At 46.4% G+C, this 19,687-nt stretch overlaps 1 protein-coding gene across 3 annotated transcripts in view; it reads left to right on the top strand.

Moving 5' to 3' along the window:
* Positions 1-1,034: 1,034 nt before the first annotated feature.
* Positions 1,035-19,687, top strand: part of PHKA2 (phosphorylase kinase regulatory subunit alpha 2) — a 190,070-nt gene continuing 171,417 nt past the window's right edge. For 2 of the 3 annotated variants that reach the window (XM_040338217.1, XM_040338216.1), the window contains exons 1-2: positions 1,035-1,267; positions 13,761-13,961. In XM_040338217.1, coding sequence (XP_040194151.1) covers positions 13,884-13,961 — 78 coding nt within the window. In that variant the 5' untranslated portion in view covers positions 1,035-1,267; positions 13,761-13,883. The remainder of the gene's footprint in view (positions 1,268-13,760; positions 13,962-19,687) is intronic. The other variant, XM_040338218.1, reaches the window with a different exon arrangement.

Genomic DNA, 19,687 nt, shown 5'->3' with positions numbered 1-19,687 from the left:
TGAATGCAGTGATCATATATGTACTGATCACTGCATTTAGTGTCAGTGTGACAGTTAGTGTGACAGCCAGTTAGTGTTAGGTCCAGGGTAGCCCCGTACCCCCCCATATAAAGTTTTAACCCCTTGATAACCGCCCTAGTTAACCTTTTCACTCCCTATTGCCAGTGTCACTAAGCGATCATTTTTCTGATCGCTGTATTAGTGTCACTGTTGCCGCTAGGAAGCTAATTTGTTTTTTATTGCCATTTTTTTTTTACTAAAGACATGTGGCTGAATTTTGGCCTAAATGTTTGACTAGAATTTAGTTTATTCAATTTTTCTTATAACAAAAAGTAAAAAATATTGTTTTTTTTTTCAAAAATTTTGCTCTATTTTTGTTTATAGCGCAAAAAATAAAAATCGCAGAGGCAATCAAATACCATCAAAAGAAAGCTCTATTTGTGGGAAGAAAAGGACGCAAATTTTGTTTGGGAGCCACGTCGCAAGACCGCGCAATTGTCTGTTAAAGCGACGCAGTGCCGAATTGTAAAAACGCCTCTGGGCATTTAGCAGCATATTGGTCCGGGGCTTAAGTGGTTAATGTGTGAACACAGTCTGAAAAACAGGCCCGGGGGTTAAGTGGTTAAAGTAACGCAGTGTCGTATCGCAAAAAATGACTTGGTCATGAAGAGGTGTAAATCTTCGGGAGGTCAGGTGGTTAAGGACCGGTGAAGAATGAGGGGTTACAATGAACCCCTTGCATGCACAAAGTACAGCTTCAGCAAAAACTAAAATACATTTATTTCGCTACAATGTCATTTTACACAAAACCTACAAGCCAGAAACAGATGTAAATGGCTCCTAAAGAGAAGCTGTCCCTTCAAATAAAGCAGTCTGTGCCTTATGACACTCCATGACACAGACACCTGTCTATTGTCCCCTTCCAGCCCCTCCCCCACCATTCACTTTCACTTCCTCTTTATCCCCCTTCCAGGACCTCAGCCTACAGAACATTGTCACGTAGTAAGTAGATCATTGTCCTCGCATACCTTCGCCCTCTTCTGGCCAAGTGTGGAACAGCACCGAGCACAGACAAGTAGTGACAGCAGCAGCCATAGCTTGAGCCATAGGAGGAGGACAGGAAACCATTTGTGTGTTATACATCCTGGGTGACGATCGGTCTATGGCAATCCTCGCCCTGTCCCCCTGATGGGTGTATGATGGGACTGGGCAGCACACAGAACACGTATGACAGCTGAACGCTAACTGTCACCCTGTGCAATGCCAGGTAAGACATTCCTCTATGGCAGATCCATGATTGTATCGTTTCCTATGTCTTTGTGCTTTGATACAAATAAATGGGTTCATACATTGTATATAGTGATCAGCTGTGCTGTACATTGCATGTCATAGTAACCATGGGATCCAGAACAGGTTGGTTATTTATAAATAATAATGGATGGGATCAGTGACATCAGAGCAGGATGATTATAAATAATAATGGATGGGATCAGTGACACCAGAGCAGGATGATTATAAATAATAATGGATGGGATCAGTGACACCAGAGCAGGATGATTATTTATAAATAATAATGGATGGGATCAGCGACACCAGAGCAGGTTGATTATAAATAATAATGGATGGGATCAGTGACATCAGAGCAGGATGATTATAAATAATAATGGATGGGATCAGTGACACCAGAGCAGGATGATTATAAATAATAATGGATGGGATCAGCGACACCAGAGCAGGTTGATTATAAATAATAATGGATGGGATCAGTGACATCAGAGCAGGATGATTATAAATAATAATGGGGGGGGCGTGACCGGAAGCCGAGCTGGACGGACGTGCTGCCTAGGAGCTCCACACCAGCCCGCAGCATTTAGGCCGATTTCGGGGGAAATCTTTCAAATTTCATGAGCTCCTCCCGCACCACCAGATCCTCCACGTCCAGAGGACTCTCCCTGCCGTTGTCCGGAGCCTCCACGTCCTTCAGGGACTATTTTAAGATCCCCGACATGCCGCCGGGTAGCCATAGCAAGATGGCGCCGGACGCCGAGGCCTGTCAGCACCGCGGCCTCGCCCCGCAGCACGGGCAGAATACAGCTCCGCCACAGGCCCCCAGGGATCCACCGCCATCCCCGCAGAGGACATCGGACCCCGATGGGTCCCAGCAAGGGGTGAGTGACCGAGGCCATCAGCCTCAGATGCCGCCCGTGCGGCGCGGCGACCAGGCCGCAACGCATCCTCCGTCGCAGTTGCGGCAGAACGCGGAGACCACCCCCGGATCGAACCAAGCGGCGCAGGCCGTGGGGTCACAGGACACTGCCACCAGGCCAGCCTCCCCCCCGGATCCACTTCTGGACTTCCCGGCCCTGCCAAGCCCATCGCACCCCCCCGCGATGGTGCGGCCTAGCTCACCCCAGGCGCACAGCTTCACCTCTGTGTGGGCCCCGGATCCACCGCAAGCCCAGAGAACCTCGCGCTCTGCAGACCCGCTCCGGACAGGGGCTCAGACAGCATATCACCCCCTCCTCTCCTATGCCCAGATGACGCAGGCCAGCATGCCATCCCAGGGGGACGTACCCCCGGGGTCCACCCTGCAGCCCCCCCTGACCATGCCATGGACTGACTCGGGGGCTCCCCCGTCCAAACACCCCCCGTCCCGAACCAAGAGCCCCACCGTTGGGCCCCATTGTCACACAACCTCTACATCCCCCCACCAGCCGTGGGGCCCGGATGGAGCCGAGCAGCCCTCCTGGCAGACCTATTTGCAAGCCTTCCCCACAAAGGAGGACTTTAAGCAACTGATTGCGGATGTAAAAGACACTTGCCGGACTGAAATTCAAACCATTCAAGCAGGCCTTAAACACCTGGCCGATAGAGTAGAGATGGCTGAAGAAGAGATACAGGAGACTAAAATGGCCGTACATAGGACCCAACTTCAGGGCTCTGAACACCGCCTTATGTTACGGGACATGCAGCGCCACTTGGAGGACCTGGACAACAGGGGGCGCCGCAATAACATTAGAGTGCGAGGCCTCCCTGAGGCGGATGAAGCTGAAGATTTGCAAAAAACGCTCCAGACGATGTTTAATGACCTCACAGGGGCTCCCCTGGACAAACACATTGAAATAGACAGAGCTCATAGGGCCCTGCGCCCGAAAGGCCCCGCCTCTAAACCACGGGACGTTATTTGCCGTATACAATCATATCCGCTGAAGGAGACCATCATGCGCAAAGCCCGCGCTGTCCGTGACCTAGTGTTCGACAACTCCCCGATACAACTTTATCCAGACCTCTCATGGATCACGCTCCAGAAGCGGAGACTCCTGCAACCACTACTACGCTCCCTGCAAGAACGGAACATTCTTTATAGATGGGGCTTCCCCTTTAGCTTAACGGCTAAACATCAAGGGAGATCGGCGATCCTGCGATACCCCGAAGACCTAGACTCTTTCTGTGACGCCCTGGACATCCCTGTCCCTCAACTACCTGATTGGGACCTGGTGGCCACTCCCCCTCCACCCCCGGTGGTCTGGCAGAAGGTTCCACCGAATAAACGCTCCAAGGGCCCGGAGCCCTCCCGCCGATCCCCCAGGCACAGATCCGAAGGCCCTGGTGTTGGAAGGCCCTTCCCCCTGATGACCAGCTGATCAAATGGCGAAACCCGACCTGTCCGGCCGGACACCACGAAGCACTGATCTGTACTCCCCCTTCCCTTTTTTTTCTTTTTAGATTGGTTCTTTATTATCTGTTTCGTGCGATGCAAGTTCATGACTGTCCCCTTCTCTTTTTTTTGGAAGCTCAGGTGCTCCAAATCCCTGCCTCTCCCCCGAAGGCCCTCGCTACATTTTTGTTTTCTATTTAACGGGCTGCCCTGAGGCGCCCCTGTCTGGACTGACCGGATTTCTGGATGCTGATCCCCCCTAGTGGCTACCCGCTAGAGAGTTCCTCCCTGGACTTCGGTCCCTCCGAGTCTCCCCGGCCCGGACATCTTAAATCTCCCGGCCGGGGAGTCCATTTGGAACTTATATGGCCCGTGACCCCTTGGTCACCCAGGGCATGTATGAGAATGTTTATCGTGTTTACTCTGTGTGTTCTTACTCTTTTTTCTTTCCCCCTTTCTAGAGCTCCCTGCTCCTGCTCTCCGCAGCCTGTGCCTCGTCCCCATTGGCCCCCGGCCTTCCTCGCGCTGGTGTCACGCTCCTTGACCTGGACTCGTCGCCTGCTCCACCAGATAAGTATACGAGTAGCGCACCCCCTCCTAGGCTATGGCTAGAATTTTTTCATTAAATGTACATGGGCTAAATTCCAACAAGAAACGACACCTGGCGCTCCGAGAGTTTAGGCAATCAGGGGCAGATATTATCATGGTGCAGGAAACCCACTTTGATAGGGCTGACTCTTTTACATTTGCAGCCCGACACTTTCCCCAGGTATACCAGGCTTTTGGACCAAACAAGAAGGCGGGCGTAGCCATCCTCTTTAAAAAGGGGTCCCCTTTTACATGCTCCTCCACATATTTAGATCCTCGGGGACACTTTCTTATCCTCAGGGGCCTGTGGCAGTCACAGGCCATTACCCTCTGCGTAGTCTACGCTCCCAACACACATCAGCACCATTTCTTAACCAGGGTTCATGCCCGACTTTTCCGAGAGTCCCATGACATACTGGTGATCGGAGGAGACTTTAACCTGGCACACTCGGCTACCTGGGATCGCCTAGTGGCAAACACCCAGACCTCACAAACCCGGGCCCTAAGGGATTCAAAGTTGTTTCGCCAACTGACTAGGAAACACGCACTCTTTGATGCCTGGCGAGCCCTCCACCCAGGAGATCGCCAGTATACATTTTATTCGGCCCCACATCGCACACACACGCGGATAGACTACTTTTTCGTGAATAACAACACACTTCGGATTGCAGAAGCGGCTAGTGTCCTGCCCATCTCCTGGTCGGACCATGCCCCCATCACACTGTCCCTGAATTTAACCGCGCCCCTCCGCCGGCCCTATAACTGGAGGCTTAATGACTTCCTTCTGCAACACGCCCCCTCGAAACAGGAGCTAGAAGAGACCCTTCAGCACTACTTCGCTGAAAATGACACACCAGACGTTTCCACTTCCACCCTGTGGGCCGCCCACAAGGCGGTCCTGAGGGGAAAGTGCATGGCCCTCTCTTCGGCCATGAAGAAAGATGCCGGTGCTGCTAAAGCATTGGCCGAACGACAGTTGAAGGCCCTGGAGGCTAAGCTCCTGCAAAACCCATCCACCGCACTCCTTAAACGGATTGTCCAAACGCGCACGACACTGCGAGACCTCGCTTTAGGCAAAGTAGAAAAGGCGCTAACCCGCCTGAAGCAACTTTACTATGACAAGGGCAACAAGGCGCAGGCTCTCCTGGCCAGGAAACTGGCAGACCAAGCCCTTACCTCTACCCCACACCAGATAAAGAACAGGGGGGGCGATCTCATAACACATCCTAGGGACATAGCGGCAGCCTTCGCGGACTACTATACGGACCTATATAATAAACCGGAAGTACCACACGATCCCCCTTCTCCCGACCTGAAGGCCCGAATGACCCAATACTTGGAACAAGCAGGTCTACCCCGACTTCAAATAGCAGACTTACAGGGCCTGAACGCTCCTATATCAGCGGAAGAGTTAGCAGACACTGTGAAAGGCCTCCCAGCCCATAAATCCCCTGGCCCTGACGGTCTACCGTACGAGTACTACAAGGCCTTTCTCCCGTTACTCAGTCCCCACATGACCACACTATTTAACGCCTTCCTCCACCAGACCCCAATCCCAAGTGACATGCAAGGATCCTTCTTGACCCTCATACCTAAACCGGATAAAGACCCAGCCTCTTGCGCTAGTTACAGGCCCATAGCGTTACTTAATTCAGACCTCAAAATATTCACCAAACTTCTATCGATTAGGCTGAACATTATTCTTCCCTCCCTGATCCATAAGGACCAAGTAGGTTTTGTGCCGCTACGCCAGGCAGGGGACAACACCAGGAAGATCATCGACCTGATTGATGTAGTCAATAGGGACGGTGCGGAGGCTCTCATACTGAGCCTAGACGCCGAAAAGGCCTTCGATCGCCTAAGCTGGCCCTTTATGTTCGCTACCCTGCACCACATGGGGTTTAAAGGTCCCTTCTTGCGGGCGGTACAACACCTATACTCAAACCCCACCTCCCAAGTTAAAACCCCCTTTGCCACATCCTCCCCCTTCCAGATAGCCAACGGCACGCGCCAGGGATGCCCACTTTCACCTTTGCTCTTTGCCCTATGTGTCGAGCCCCTGGCAGCATCCATACGGGGAAATCCGGACATTAGGGGCATCTCGGTACGGGGAAGGGAATTTAAGACATCCTTGTTTGCGGACGACATTATTCTTACCTTGACCCAACCCAGAATCTCCCTGCCCAACCTCCATGTTGAACTAGATAAATACGGGTCACTGTCGGGGTACAAAACGAACGCGTCAAAGTCAGCGGCCATACCGATCAACATTGCGGAGGCTGAGGTCCACCACCTACAATCGAACTTCCCCTATACCTGGGAGAGTTCATCCCTTAAATACCTTGGGATCCATATTACACCATCCTTCAGCTCCCTGTATCAGGTCAACTTCCCTCCCCTATATCGAACAATCAGAGGCCTTCTCCAAAAGTGGAAGGCACATCATATCTCGCTCCTAGGCCGAGTGGCGGCCATAAAAATGGTTATCCTCCCCAAACTCCTTTATCTGTTTCAGACGCTACCCATCCCGATCCCGTACGCCCACCTCCGCAAGCTTCAGGGTGATATGCTGAAGTTTGTTTGGAACTATAAAAAACATAGGATCCCTAGGTCGGTCATGACAGCCTCACGAGGAGATGGGGGCCTGGCTTTCCCCAACCTTGTTAAATATTACCAAGCTACCCAGTTACGTGCAGTGGTCTCCTGGTTTCCCCAAAGGTCCTTTAATAAGTGGACGGAGATAGAAAAGATATGGTTAGCCCCGGTCCACCCAAATAGCCTGTTATGGGATGCCGATGTGGGAGTGGGACCTGACCGTTTGTTAGGCTCGATGTCTTTGCTCAGAGGACTCTGGCGTAAGATATCCCGAGAAGTGGGGCTTAAGTCCGAATGCTCCTTACTAAACTCTTTTGTTTGCAACCCCAAAATACCAGATAGCCTGACCCACCAGATGTCTTGGCCCTGGGCTTCGCGAGACCTATTCCATTTTGGACACTTGGTGGACCCCAGGACCCGTAGGCTGCTGACATTCTCGGAGCTCCAGGTGAAACACGACCTGCCCAGACAGGTGTTCTATAGCTACTTACAAATAAGACATTATGCCCAGACAATAGCCCCAAAGCTCCAATTTTCGCAACCGTCCCCATTTGAACGTATTGTCCTGGAGGGGCGCCATAGACGGGGGCTGATCACGGATATCTACCAGCTATTGAACGCATATGATTGGCAAGGGCGGGGGAAGCATGCATATATGCTGAAATGGGAGAGAGAGCTGGAGGAGCCACTGCCGATGGAGGCCTGGCAGGCCGTCTGGAGGCAGGCTGCCAAATCGTCCCTATGCACCCTGTATAAGGAAAACTCATACAAAATTTTGTATTTCTGGTACCAAACCCCGGACATACTCCACAAAATATTTCCATCCACCTCTGACCGATGCTGGCGATGTCATCAGGCCAGAGGCTCTCTCTTCCACATCTATTGGACGTGCCCCCTTATCACCCCGTTCTGGCAGTCCACGCACCAGCTGCTTACCCATCTTTTTGAGGCGCCAATCCCCCTAACCCCTAAACTATTTTTACTAGGCATCTCCCAACCCCGCCTGGCCAAGCCATATAAAAAACTGCTTAGGCACGTGCTAACGGCGGCTAGATGCCTGATAGCCCTTAATTGGAAAAAGACCACACCCCCGTCCCAGGAGGCCCTTTACGCTAGGGTCAAGGACGTGGAGCTGATGGAGCGGATGACAGCCAGGATACGTAATCGCATGGATGCCCACGACGAGGTCTGGAGTGAGTGGCACCGGCGGGAGGACCCGCCGGGGGCGGACGAGGTGGCAGGCGCGGTAACCTAAATCTCCTTTCTCTCTCTTTTCCTCTTTCTTCTCTTGACTCTCCTTTTCTTCTTATACAACTTACTGTTTCGGTGTCACCGTTGACACCAGAGTATAGAAAACGGTTTGAAATGCATAAGTTTGTTGACCTGACTGACGGTAGAGCCAGCTTTTGGAATAGGGCCCCTAGGGCCGGAATCTCAACTCCCCCTCTACCCATAAAGGGCGAGGGTAATATCAGTACTCTTGGATAAGTGTATGATTTGGCTACTGTTATTACCTGCATTTATCTGTATCTTGTGAACCGATTTATACCAATAAAAAAAAAAAATGTTAAATAAATAATAATGGATGGGATCAGTGACACCAGAGCAGGATGATTATTTATAAATAATAATGGATGGGATCAGTGACACCAGAGCAGGTTGATTATAAATAATAATGGATGGGATCAGTGACATCAGAGCAGAATGATTATAAATAATAATGGATGGGATCAGTGACACCAGAGCAGGATGATTATAAATAATAATGGATGGGATCAGTGACATCAGAGCAGGTTATTTATAAATAATAATGGATGGGATCAGTGACATCAGAGCAGAATGATTATAAATAATAATGGATGGGATCAGTGACACCAGAGCAGGTTGATTATAAAAAATAATGGATGGGATCAGTGACATCAGAGCAGGATGATTATAAATAATAATGGATGGGATCAGTGACATCAGAGCAGGATGATTATTTATAAATAATAATGGATGGGATCAGTGACACCAGAGCAGGATGATTATTTATAAATAATAATGGATGGGATCAGTGACACCAGAGCAGGATGATTATAAATAATAATGGATGGGATCAGTGACACCAGAGCAGGTTATTTATAAATAATAATGGATGGGATCAGTGACATCAGAGCAGGATGATTATAAATAATAATGGATGGGATCAGTGACATCAGAGCAGGTTGATTATAAATAATAATGGATGGGATCAGTGACACCAGAGCAGGATGATTATAAATAATAATGGATGGGATCAGTGACACCAGAGCAGGATGATTATAAATAATAATGGATGGGATCAGCGACACCAGAGCAGGATGATTATAAATAATAATGGATGGGATCAGTGACACCAGAGCAGGATGATTATAAATAATAATGGATGGGATCAGTGACACCAGAGCAGAATGATTATAAATAATAATGGATGGGATCAGTGACACCAGAGCAGGATGATTATAAATAATAATGGATGGGATCAGTGACATCAGAGCAGGATGATTATAAATAATAATGGATGGGATCAGTGACATCAGAGCAGGATGATTATAAATAATAATGGATGGGATCAGTGACATCAGAGCAGGATGATTATAAATAATAATGGATGGGATCAGTGACATCAGAGCAGGATGATTATAAATAATAATGGATGGGATCAGTGACACCAGAGCAGGATGATTATAAATAATAATGGATGGGATCAGTGACACCAGAGCAGGATGATTATAAATAATAATGGATGGGATCAGTGACACCAGAGCAGAATGATTATAAATAATAATGGATGGGATCAGTGACACCAGAGCAGGATGATTATAAATAATAATGGATGGGATCAGTGACATCAGAGCAGGATGATTATAAATAATAATGGATGGGATCAGTGACACCAGAGCAGAATGATTATAAATAATAATGGATGGGATCAGTGACACCAGAGCAGGTTGATTATAAATAATAATGGATGGGATCAGTGACATCAGAGCAGGATGATTATAAATAATAATGGATGGGATCAGTGACACCAGAGCAGGATGATTATAAATAATAATGGATGGGATCAGTGACACCAGAGCAGGTTGATTATAAATAATAATGGATGGGATCAGTGACACCAGAGCAGAATGATTATAAATAATAATGGATGGGATCAGTGACACCAGAGCAGGATGATTATGAATAATAATGGAGGGATCAGTGACATCAGAGCAGGATGATTATAAATAATAATGGATGGGATCAGTGACATCAGAGCAGGATGATTATAAATAATAATGGATGGGATCAGTGACATCAGAGCAGGATGATTATAAATAATAATGGATGGGATCAGTGACACCAGAGCAGGATGATTATAAATAATAATGGATGGGATCAGTGACACCAGAGCAGGATGATTATAAATAATAATGGATGGGATCAGTGACACCAGAGCAGGATGATTATTTATAAATAATAATGGATGGGATCAGTGACACCAGAGCAGGATGATTATAAATAATAATGGATGGGATCAGTGACACCAGAGCAGGATGATTATAAATAATAATGGATGGGATCAGTGACACCAGAGCAGGTTGATTATAAATAATAATGGATGGGATCAGTGACATCAGAGCAGGATGATTATAAATAATAATGGATGGAATCAGTGACATCAGAGCAGGATGATTATTTATAAATAATAATGGATGGGATCAGTGACACCAGAGCAGGATGATTATTTATAAATAATAATGGATGGGATCAGTGACACCAGAGCAGGATGATTATAAATAATAATGGATGGGATCAGTGACACCAGAGCAGGTTATTTATAAATAATAATGGATGGGATCAGTGACATCAGAGCAGGATGATTATAAATAATAATGGATGGGATCAGTGACATCAGAGCAGGTTGATTATAAATAATAATGGATGGGATCAGTGACACCAGAGCAGGATGATTATAAATAATAATGGATGGGATCAGTGACACCAGAGCAGGATGATTATAAATAATAATGGATGGGATCAGCGACACCAGAGCAGGATGATTATAAATAATAATGGATGGGATCAGTGACACCAGAGCAGGATGATTATAAATAATAATGGATGGGATCAGTGACACCAGAGCAGAATGATTATAAATAATAATGGATGGGATCAGTGACACCAGAGCAGGATGATTATAAATAATAATGGATGGGATCAGTGACATCAGAGCAGGATGATTATAAATAATAATGGATGGGATCAGTGACATCAGAGCAGGATGATTATAAATAATAATGGATGGGATCAGTGACATCAGAGCAGGATGATTATAAATAATAATGGATGGGATCAGTGACATCAGAGCAGGATGATTATAAATAATAATGGATGGGATCAGTGACACCAGAGCAGGATGATTATAAATAATAATGGATGGGATCAGTGACACCAGAGCAGGATGATTATAAATAATAATGGATGGGATCAGTGACACCAGAGCAGAATGATTATAAATAATAATGGATGGGATCAGTGACACCAGAGCAGGATGATTATAAATAATAATGGATGGGATCAGTGACATCAGAGCAGGATGATTATAAATAATAATGGATGGGATCAGTGACACCAGAGCAGAATGATTATAAATAATAATGGATGGGATCAGTGACACCAGAGCAGGTTGATTATAAATAATAATGGATGGGATCAGTGACATCAGAGCAGGATGATTATAAATAATAATGGATGGGATCAGTGACACCAGAGCAGGATGATTATAAATAATAATGGATGGGATCAGTGACACCAGAGCAGGTTGATTATAAATAATAATGGATGGGATCAGTGACACCAGAGCAGAATGATTATAAATAATAATGGATGGGATCAGTGACACCAGAGCAGGATGATTATGAATAATAATGGAGGGATCAGTGACATCAGAGCAGGATGATTATAAATAATAATGGATGGGATCAGTGACATCAGAGCAGGATGATTATAAATAATAATGGATGGGATCAGTGACATCAGAGCAGGATGATTATAAATAATAATGGATGGGATCAGTGACACCAGAGCAGGATGATTATAAATAATAATGGATGGGATCAGTGACACCAGAGCAGGATGATTATAAATAATAATGGATGGGATCAGTGACACCAGAGCAGGATGATTATTTATAAATAATAATGGATGGGATCAGTGACACCAGAGCAGGATGATTATAAATAATAATGGATGGGATCAGTGACACCAGAGCAGGATGATTATAAATAATAATGGATGGGATCAGTGACACCAGAGCAGGTTGATTATAAATAATAATGGATGGGATCAGTGACATCAGAGCAGGATGATTATAAATAATAATGGATGGAATCAGTGACATCAGAGCAGGATGATTATTTATAAATAATAATGGATGGGATCAGTGACACCAGAGCAGGATGATTATTTATAAATAATAATGGATGGGATCAGTGACACCAGAGCAGGATGATTATAAATAATAATGGATGGGATCAGTGACACCAGAGCAGGTTATTTATAAATAATAATGGATGGGATCAGTGACATCAGAGCAGGATGATTATAAATAATAATGGATGGGATCAGTGACATCAGAGCAGGTTGATTATAAATAATAATGGATGGGATCAGTGACACCAGAGCAGGATGATTATAAATAATAATGGATGGGATCAGTGACACCAGAGCAGGATGATTATAAATAATAATGGATGGGATCAGCGACACCAGAGCAGGATGATTATAAATAATAATGGATGGGATCAGTGACACCAGAGCAGGATGATTATAAATAATAATGGATGGGATCAGTGACACCAGAGCAGAATGATTATAAATAATAATGGATGGGATCAGTGACACCAGAGCAGGATGATTATAAATAATAATGGATGGGATCAGTGACATCAGAGCAGGATGATTATAAATAATAATGGATGGGATCAGTGACATCAGAGCAGGATGATTATAAATAATAATGGATGGGATCAGTGACATCAGAGCAGGATGATTATAAATAATAATGGATGGGATCAGTGACACCAGAGCAGGATGATTATAAATAATAATGGATGGGATCAGTGACACCAGAGCAGGATGATTATAAATAATAATGGATGGGATCAGTGACACCAGAGCAGGATGATTATTTATAAATAATAATGGATGGGATCAGTGACACCAGAGCAGGATGATTATAAATAATAATGGATGGGATCAGTGACACCAGAGCAGGTTGATTATAAATAATAATGGATGGGATCAGTGACATCAGAGCAGGATGATTATAAATAATAATGGATGGGATCAGTGACATCAGAGCAGGATGATTATTTATAAATAATAATGGATGGGATCAGTGACACCAGAGCAGGATGATTATTTATAAATAATAATGGATGGGATCAGTGACACCAGAGCAGGATGATTATAAATAATAATGGATGGGATCAGTGACATCAGAGCAGGATGATTATAAATAATAATGGATGGGATCAGTGACATCAGAGCAGGTTGATTATAAATAATAATGGATGGGATCAGTGACACCAGAGCAGGATGATTATAAATAATAATGGATGGGATCAGTGACACCAGAGCAGAATGATTATAAATAATAATGGATGGGATCAGTGACATCAGAGCAGGATGATTATAAATAATAATGGATGGGATCAGTGACATCAGAGCAGGATGATTATTAATAAATAATAAATAAAGGTAGGTCGCTCAGGTTATGTTGTAGGCTGCTTTCCAAGAATTGCGGGGGGGGGGGGGGGGGTTGTGTAGTGTGATGATTACATGGCTACAGGCACAGGCTGCTGCACTAATCCCGGCCCCCTCTTGACAGTTCTGTTTATTTTGGAACAAGGTCACCAGTTGCCTCCCACTGTCATTGAGTGGTGAATGAATGGGGACGGGTCCCTGAGAGGCAGAGGACATCGGGCGTAGCTCAGTAGATGACCCGGGATAAAGGATCTGCCTGCCTGCCAACATGAGGAGTCGGAGCAACTCGGGGGTTCGGCTGGACGGTTACGCCAGGCTTGTCCAACAAACCATTCTCTGCAATCAGGTACGTGAGCTCTACATACATTCATTGTCTCATTCAGAAGATGGCACTGGCTGATGCCAGGGTGGCATGTAATAACTCCTATTCATGTCAATGGGAATGCTCGCCGTGTAGTTGTGGCTCGTTAGTCCTGAAAGCAATTCACTAAGGAGTGTGCTGCTGAGCAGAGAAGGATTGATTGGCCCGGATTCAAGAAGCAATTGCGCCTGTGTAACCATAGGTTACACAGCGCAATTGCTTACTTGCCCCGGCGTTACGAATGCTCCTGATTCAGGAACATCGTAACGCCGACTGCAGCCTAAAATCTGCGTGGCATAAGGCTCTTATGCCACGCATATCTTAGGCTGCATTCTTGCGATGGCCGCTAGGGGGCGCTCCCATTGTGCTCAGTGTATAGTATGCAAATTGCATACTAACACCGATTCACAATGTTGCGCGAGCCCTGCGTACGCAATTTACGTAGTTTCCGTACGGCGTGTTTAGCGTAAGGCTGCCCCTTCTAATAGCAGGGGCAGCCAATGCTAAAGTATACCCGCAGTTCCCGCGTTGCGACGTTCGAATTTTACTTAATTTGCGTAAGTGATTCGTGAATGGCGCTGGACGCCATTCACGTTCACTTTGAAGCAAATGATGTCCTTGTGACGTCATTTGCCGCAATGCACGTCGGGAAAGTTTCCCGACGGAGCATGCGCTCTACGCTCGGCGCGGGAGCGCGCCTAATTTAAATGATTCCCGCCCCCCTACGGGATCATTTACATTAGGCGCCCTTACGCAGGGCAAGTTTACACAGTGCACACGCAATTTACTGCTCCGTGAATCGCGGGTAGCGCAGGAAATTTGCGGGGGCGCAGGGCAAAAACGCTGCCCTGCGCCTCCGTAACTAAGGGGCAAATCTACCTGAATCCGGGCTTTTTCTTTACAGCCAGATGGCAAATCAGATAAAAAAAAACGAACCGATTCCCCCATCCACACATTGGAGGTGGATGAAGGAATCCCCCCCTGCTGCGATATTGTATTCTGACAGCAGGGACTCCTCCACTGTCAGAAAATCACTGATCGGTTCTGCAGCCAATCAGCCTGATCGATCGAATGAAAAATGTACAGCATTCCAGTTAGATGGACATCTCTCTCGCAGAAACGGCCATAGAAGGATCCGAATTCATCCTGTGCTCGCTGAACCAGACAACTTTTGACCCATCTATTTCCAGCTATATCCTGATGCTGTGTTTTATAATTGGATTGCAAACGCATAAATCTGGCCATACACTATGCAATCTGATTGTACAATCTCAGAACACCATCCTTGACATTTACCAAAACGATGTAATGGGGCAAGCCTAAACAATGATTCATATATACTGTATATCATATATGTATGGAATCGGGCAGGCCCCATACACTGGTTGAAATGCAGCCAGCATGGACCAGTCAGATCAGTGTGTGGACGTCCCCGTCGTGGCCGCCGTTTCATCGACTTCCCATAAAGGGAGATGTTGGCAATTGTTTCTCGGTCAGTTGCTGCAGTCATGTCCTAGCAGGGAAGGAATTCCTTCAGCCACCTTGTTTGAAATGGCTGAATGAAAACTGTGTATAGCCGGATAGTGGATGGTAGATCTATAGGAGATTGTACAACCAGATTGTATATTGTGCAGTCAGTTTAACCACTTGAGCTCTGGAAGGTTTTACCCTCCTTCATGACCAGGCCATTTTTTGCGATTTAGCACTGCGCTACTTTAACTGGTAATTGTGAGGTCATGCAACGCTGTACCCAAACAAAGTGTATATATTTTTTTACACAAATAGAGCTTTCTTTTGGTGGCATTTGATCACCTCTGCGTTTTTTTTTTTTTATTATCATTTTACTTCATCATAAATCTTCAGAAATTGTGGCAAAAATGTATTCTTCTACGTGTCTTTGGTAAAAAGAAAAAATCCCAATAAGTGTATATTGATTGGTGTGTATTAAAGTTATGGGGCCAGATTCATAAAGAATCGCGGCGGCGTAACGTATCGTCTTTACGTTACACCGCTGCAAGTTTTCAGCGCAAGTGCCTGATTCACCAAGCACTTGCGTGTAAACTTTCGGCGGTGTAACGTAAAGCCGTCCGGCGCAAGCCCGCCTAATTCAAATGGGGCGTGTACCATTTAAATTAGGCGCGCTCCCACGCCGAACGTTCTGCGCATGCTCCGTTAGGAAATTTCCCGACGTGCTTTGCGCGAAATTACGGCGCCCCGACGTATTGTTTGAACGGCGACGTGCGTAATGTATTCCCGGACGTCATAGGAAAAAAACAATATTGAAGTTCGACGCGGGAACGATGGCCATACTTTAACATGGCTGGTCTAAATTTAAGCCATGAAAAAGCAGGCTTAACTTTGCAATGGGAAAAAATGACTTGCGACGACGTAACGCACGCGAGTACCTTCGTGGATCGCCGTAAAAGCTAATTTGCATACCCGACGCTGGAAAACGACGCAAACTCCACCCATCGGCGGCCGAAGTATTGCTGCCTAAGATCCGAAGGCGTACGAAGCCGTAAGCCTGTCAGATCTTAGCCAAATGCCGTCGTATCTTGTTTGTGAATCACAAATTAAAATACGACGCAGCAAATTTGAAAATACGCCGGAGTATCAGTAGATACTCCGGCGTATTTCTTCTGTGAATCTGGCCCATAGCGTCTACAAACTATGATATATATATATACACATACACACATACACACACACACACTGGGGTAGATTCACGTAGAATGGCTTATTTTTATGCGGGCGTAGCTTAGTGAGGCAAGTTCTGTATTCACCAAGAACCTGCGCCCTAAGTTACGGCGGCGTAGCGTAAATCTGCCGGCGTAAGCGCGCCTAATTCAAATTGTGAAGAGGTGGGCGTGTTTTATGTAAATAAAACATGACCCCACGTAAATGACGTTTTTGACTAACGACGCATGCGCCGTCCGTGAAAGTAACCCAGTGCGCATGCTCCAAATTAACCCGCAAAAAGCCAATGCTTTAGACGTGAACGTAAATTACGCACAGCCCTAAATTACGGACGACTTACGCAAACGACGTACACATTTCAAAATTTGACGCGGGAACGACGTCCATACTTAACATAGGATACGCCTCATATAGCAGGGGTAACTTTACGCCAGAAAAAGCCTAACGTAAACTACGTAAAAAAATGCGCCGGGCGGACGTACGTTTCTGAATCGGCGTATCTACCTAATTTGCATATTCCTCGCGTAAATCGACAAAAGCGCCACCTAGCGGCCAGTGTAAATATGCAGCATAAGATACGCCGGTCGGATCTTAGTCAAATCTATGCGTAACTGATTCTAAGAATCAGGCGCATAGATACGACGCCGCACACTCAGAGATACGACGGCGTATCTGGAGATACGCCGTCGTATCTGGAGATACGCCGTCGTATCTCCTACCTGAATCTGGCCCACTGTCTTTTTTTTTTGTAATGGAGGCGACCAGCGACATACAGTGGGACTGTTATTGTCCAATTTGCCACTAACTGACACTGGGTGGGAACTGACTAACTGACAACACCAGTGACACTAATACAGTGATTAGTGATAATACTATACACTGTCACTGTACTAATGACACTGGCTGGGAAGGGGTGAACATCTTGGGGTAATCAAGGGGTTAGGTGTGTGCCTAACAAGTGTTAATGGGGTTGATTTACTAAAGGCAAATCCATTTTGCACTACAAGTGCACTGCTTGGAAGTGCAGTCGCTTTAGATCTGAGGGGAAGATCTGAAATGAGGGGAAGCTCTGCTGATTATATCATCCAATCATGTAGAAGCAAAAATTCAGTTTTTTTTTTTTTTCCTTGCATGTCCCCCTCAGATCTACAGTGACTGCACTTCCAAGTGCACTTGCTGTGCACTTGTAGTGCAAAGTGGATTTTCCTTTAGTAAATAAACCCCAATGTGTGTATTATGTGCTGCTTGTTACAAAAAAATCTCTTTGTTCCTTCTCCCAGGAAGAAGAAATAAAGGGCCAAATCCTCAAAAGAGATACGACGGAGTAACTGCTGTTACTCCGTCGTATCCCTGGTCCTAACTATGGAACTGATCCACAGAATCAGTTTCCCATAGTTAGGACGAAGATCCTACATGTGTAATTGAATTACACTGTCGGATCTTAAGGATGCAATTCTAGGCCGGCCACTAGGTGGCAAGGCCATTGCGGCCGGCCTAGAATATGCAAATGACCAGTTATGGCGATCCACGAACGCTCCGACGGGCCCGTCGCTCTAAATCTACGTCGTTTACGTCGAGTTCCGCCGCGTAAAACTAGGGCTGAGCCATGTTAAGTATGGCCATCGTTCCCACGTCAAATTTTAAATTCTACGTCGTTTGCGTAAGACGTCCGTGAATGGCGCTGGACGCCATTTACGTTAACGTCTAAGCAAATGACGTCGAAGCGACGTCAGTTAGCGCAATGCACGTCGGGTAAGTTACCCGACGGAGCATGCGCAGTACGTCCGGCGCGGGAGCACGCCTAATTTAAATGGGGCGAGTCCCATTTGAATAGGAACTCCTTGCGCCGGCCGGATTTAAGTTACAGCGCCGCAAATTTCCAGGTAAGTGCTTTGTGGATCGGCACCTAACGTGGAAATTTTGCGGCGGTGTAACTTAAATCCGAAAAGTTACGTTGCGCCGCTTCTTTGTGGATTACCCCCAAAGAGATTGTTTCACTTTGTACAGAGCCCTGTTTTGTTTGTCAGCGCAGGGCTTTGGGCTGTGATTGGACACAGCCGATCAACAGTTCCTAACCATGAATAATTGGCTGGGACTTGCCGACAAAATCAGTCATCAGGAAGGGGGCACAGGGAGCGCCATAAACGGGGAAGAAGTCAGCGATGTACAGGTACATTGCTGTGCCTGTAGGAGCCGGCCATCCACAAAACAAGCTATTGCATTTTTTAAATCCTGACTCTGCGTTGTCCCGCAAAACAAGTAGGATTCAAGCCCCCGGGATGTACAGTACCGCATTTAACCAGAGGTGCGGGGGCGCCGGTGAACTGGGGGGCGCTCGGAGACACTCAGAAACACTTAGGCCTCGTACACACGATAGGTTAACCAGAGGACAACGGTCTGAAGGATCATTGTCCTAGGTTAACGGATGAAGCTGACTGATGGTCCGTCACGCCTACACACCATAGGTTAAATAACCGATCGTGTCAGAACGCGGTGACGTAAAACACAACGATGTGCTCGAAAAAACGAAGTTCAATGCTTCCAAGCATGCGTCGACTTGATTCTGAGCATGCGTGGATTTTTAACCAATGCTTTTGCATACTAACGATCGGTTTTGACCTATCGGTTAGGCGTCCATCGGTTCAATTTTAAAGCAAGTTCCTATTTTTTTAACCGAAGGTTAAATAACCTATAGGGCCTACACACAATCGGTTTTGACCGATGAAAACGGTCCTTCAGACCGCTGTCCTCTGGCTAGCCTATCGTGTGTACAAGGCCTTACTTCCCGAGTGTCTCTGATCCTTCCTGAGTGTCCCTGAGTGCATCTGAGTGGCTCAGAGTGCTCTCCGAATGTTTCCAAGTGTCTCCCCCCCCCCCCCCCTCTGGCCACATGCAGTACTGCATACAATAGCAGTCACTGTGGAACAAATGATCTGAGTTTCCATTGACTCCTATGGGGAAACTCGCTTTGATATACGAGTGCTTTGGATTACAAGCATTCTTCTGGAACGAAT

This window comes from Rana temporaria, chromosome 2 (assembly GCF_905171775.1).
Source record: "Rana temporaria chromosome 2, aRanTem1.1, whole genome shotgun sequence".
Lineage (NCBI taxonomy): Eukaryota > Metazoa > Chordata > Amphibia > Anura > Ranidae > Rana > Rana temporaria.
This window is presented reverse-complemented; position numbering and strand designations above follow the sequence as displayed.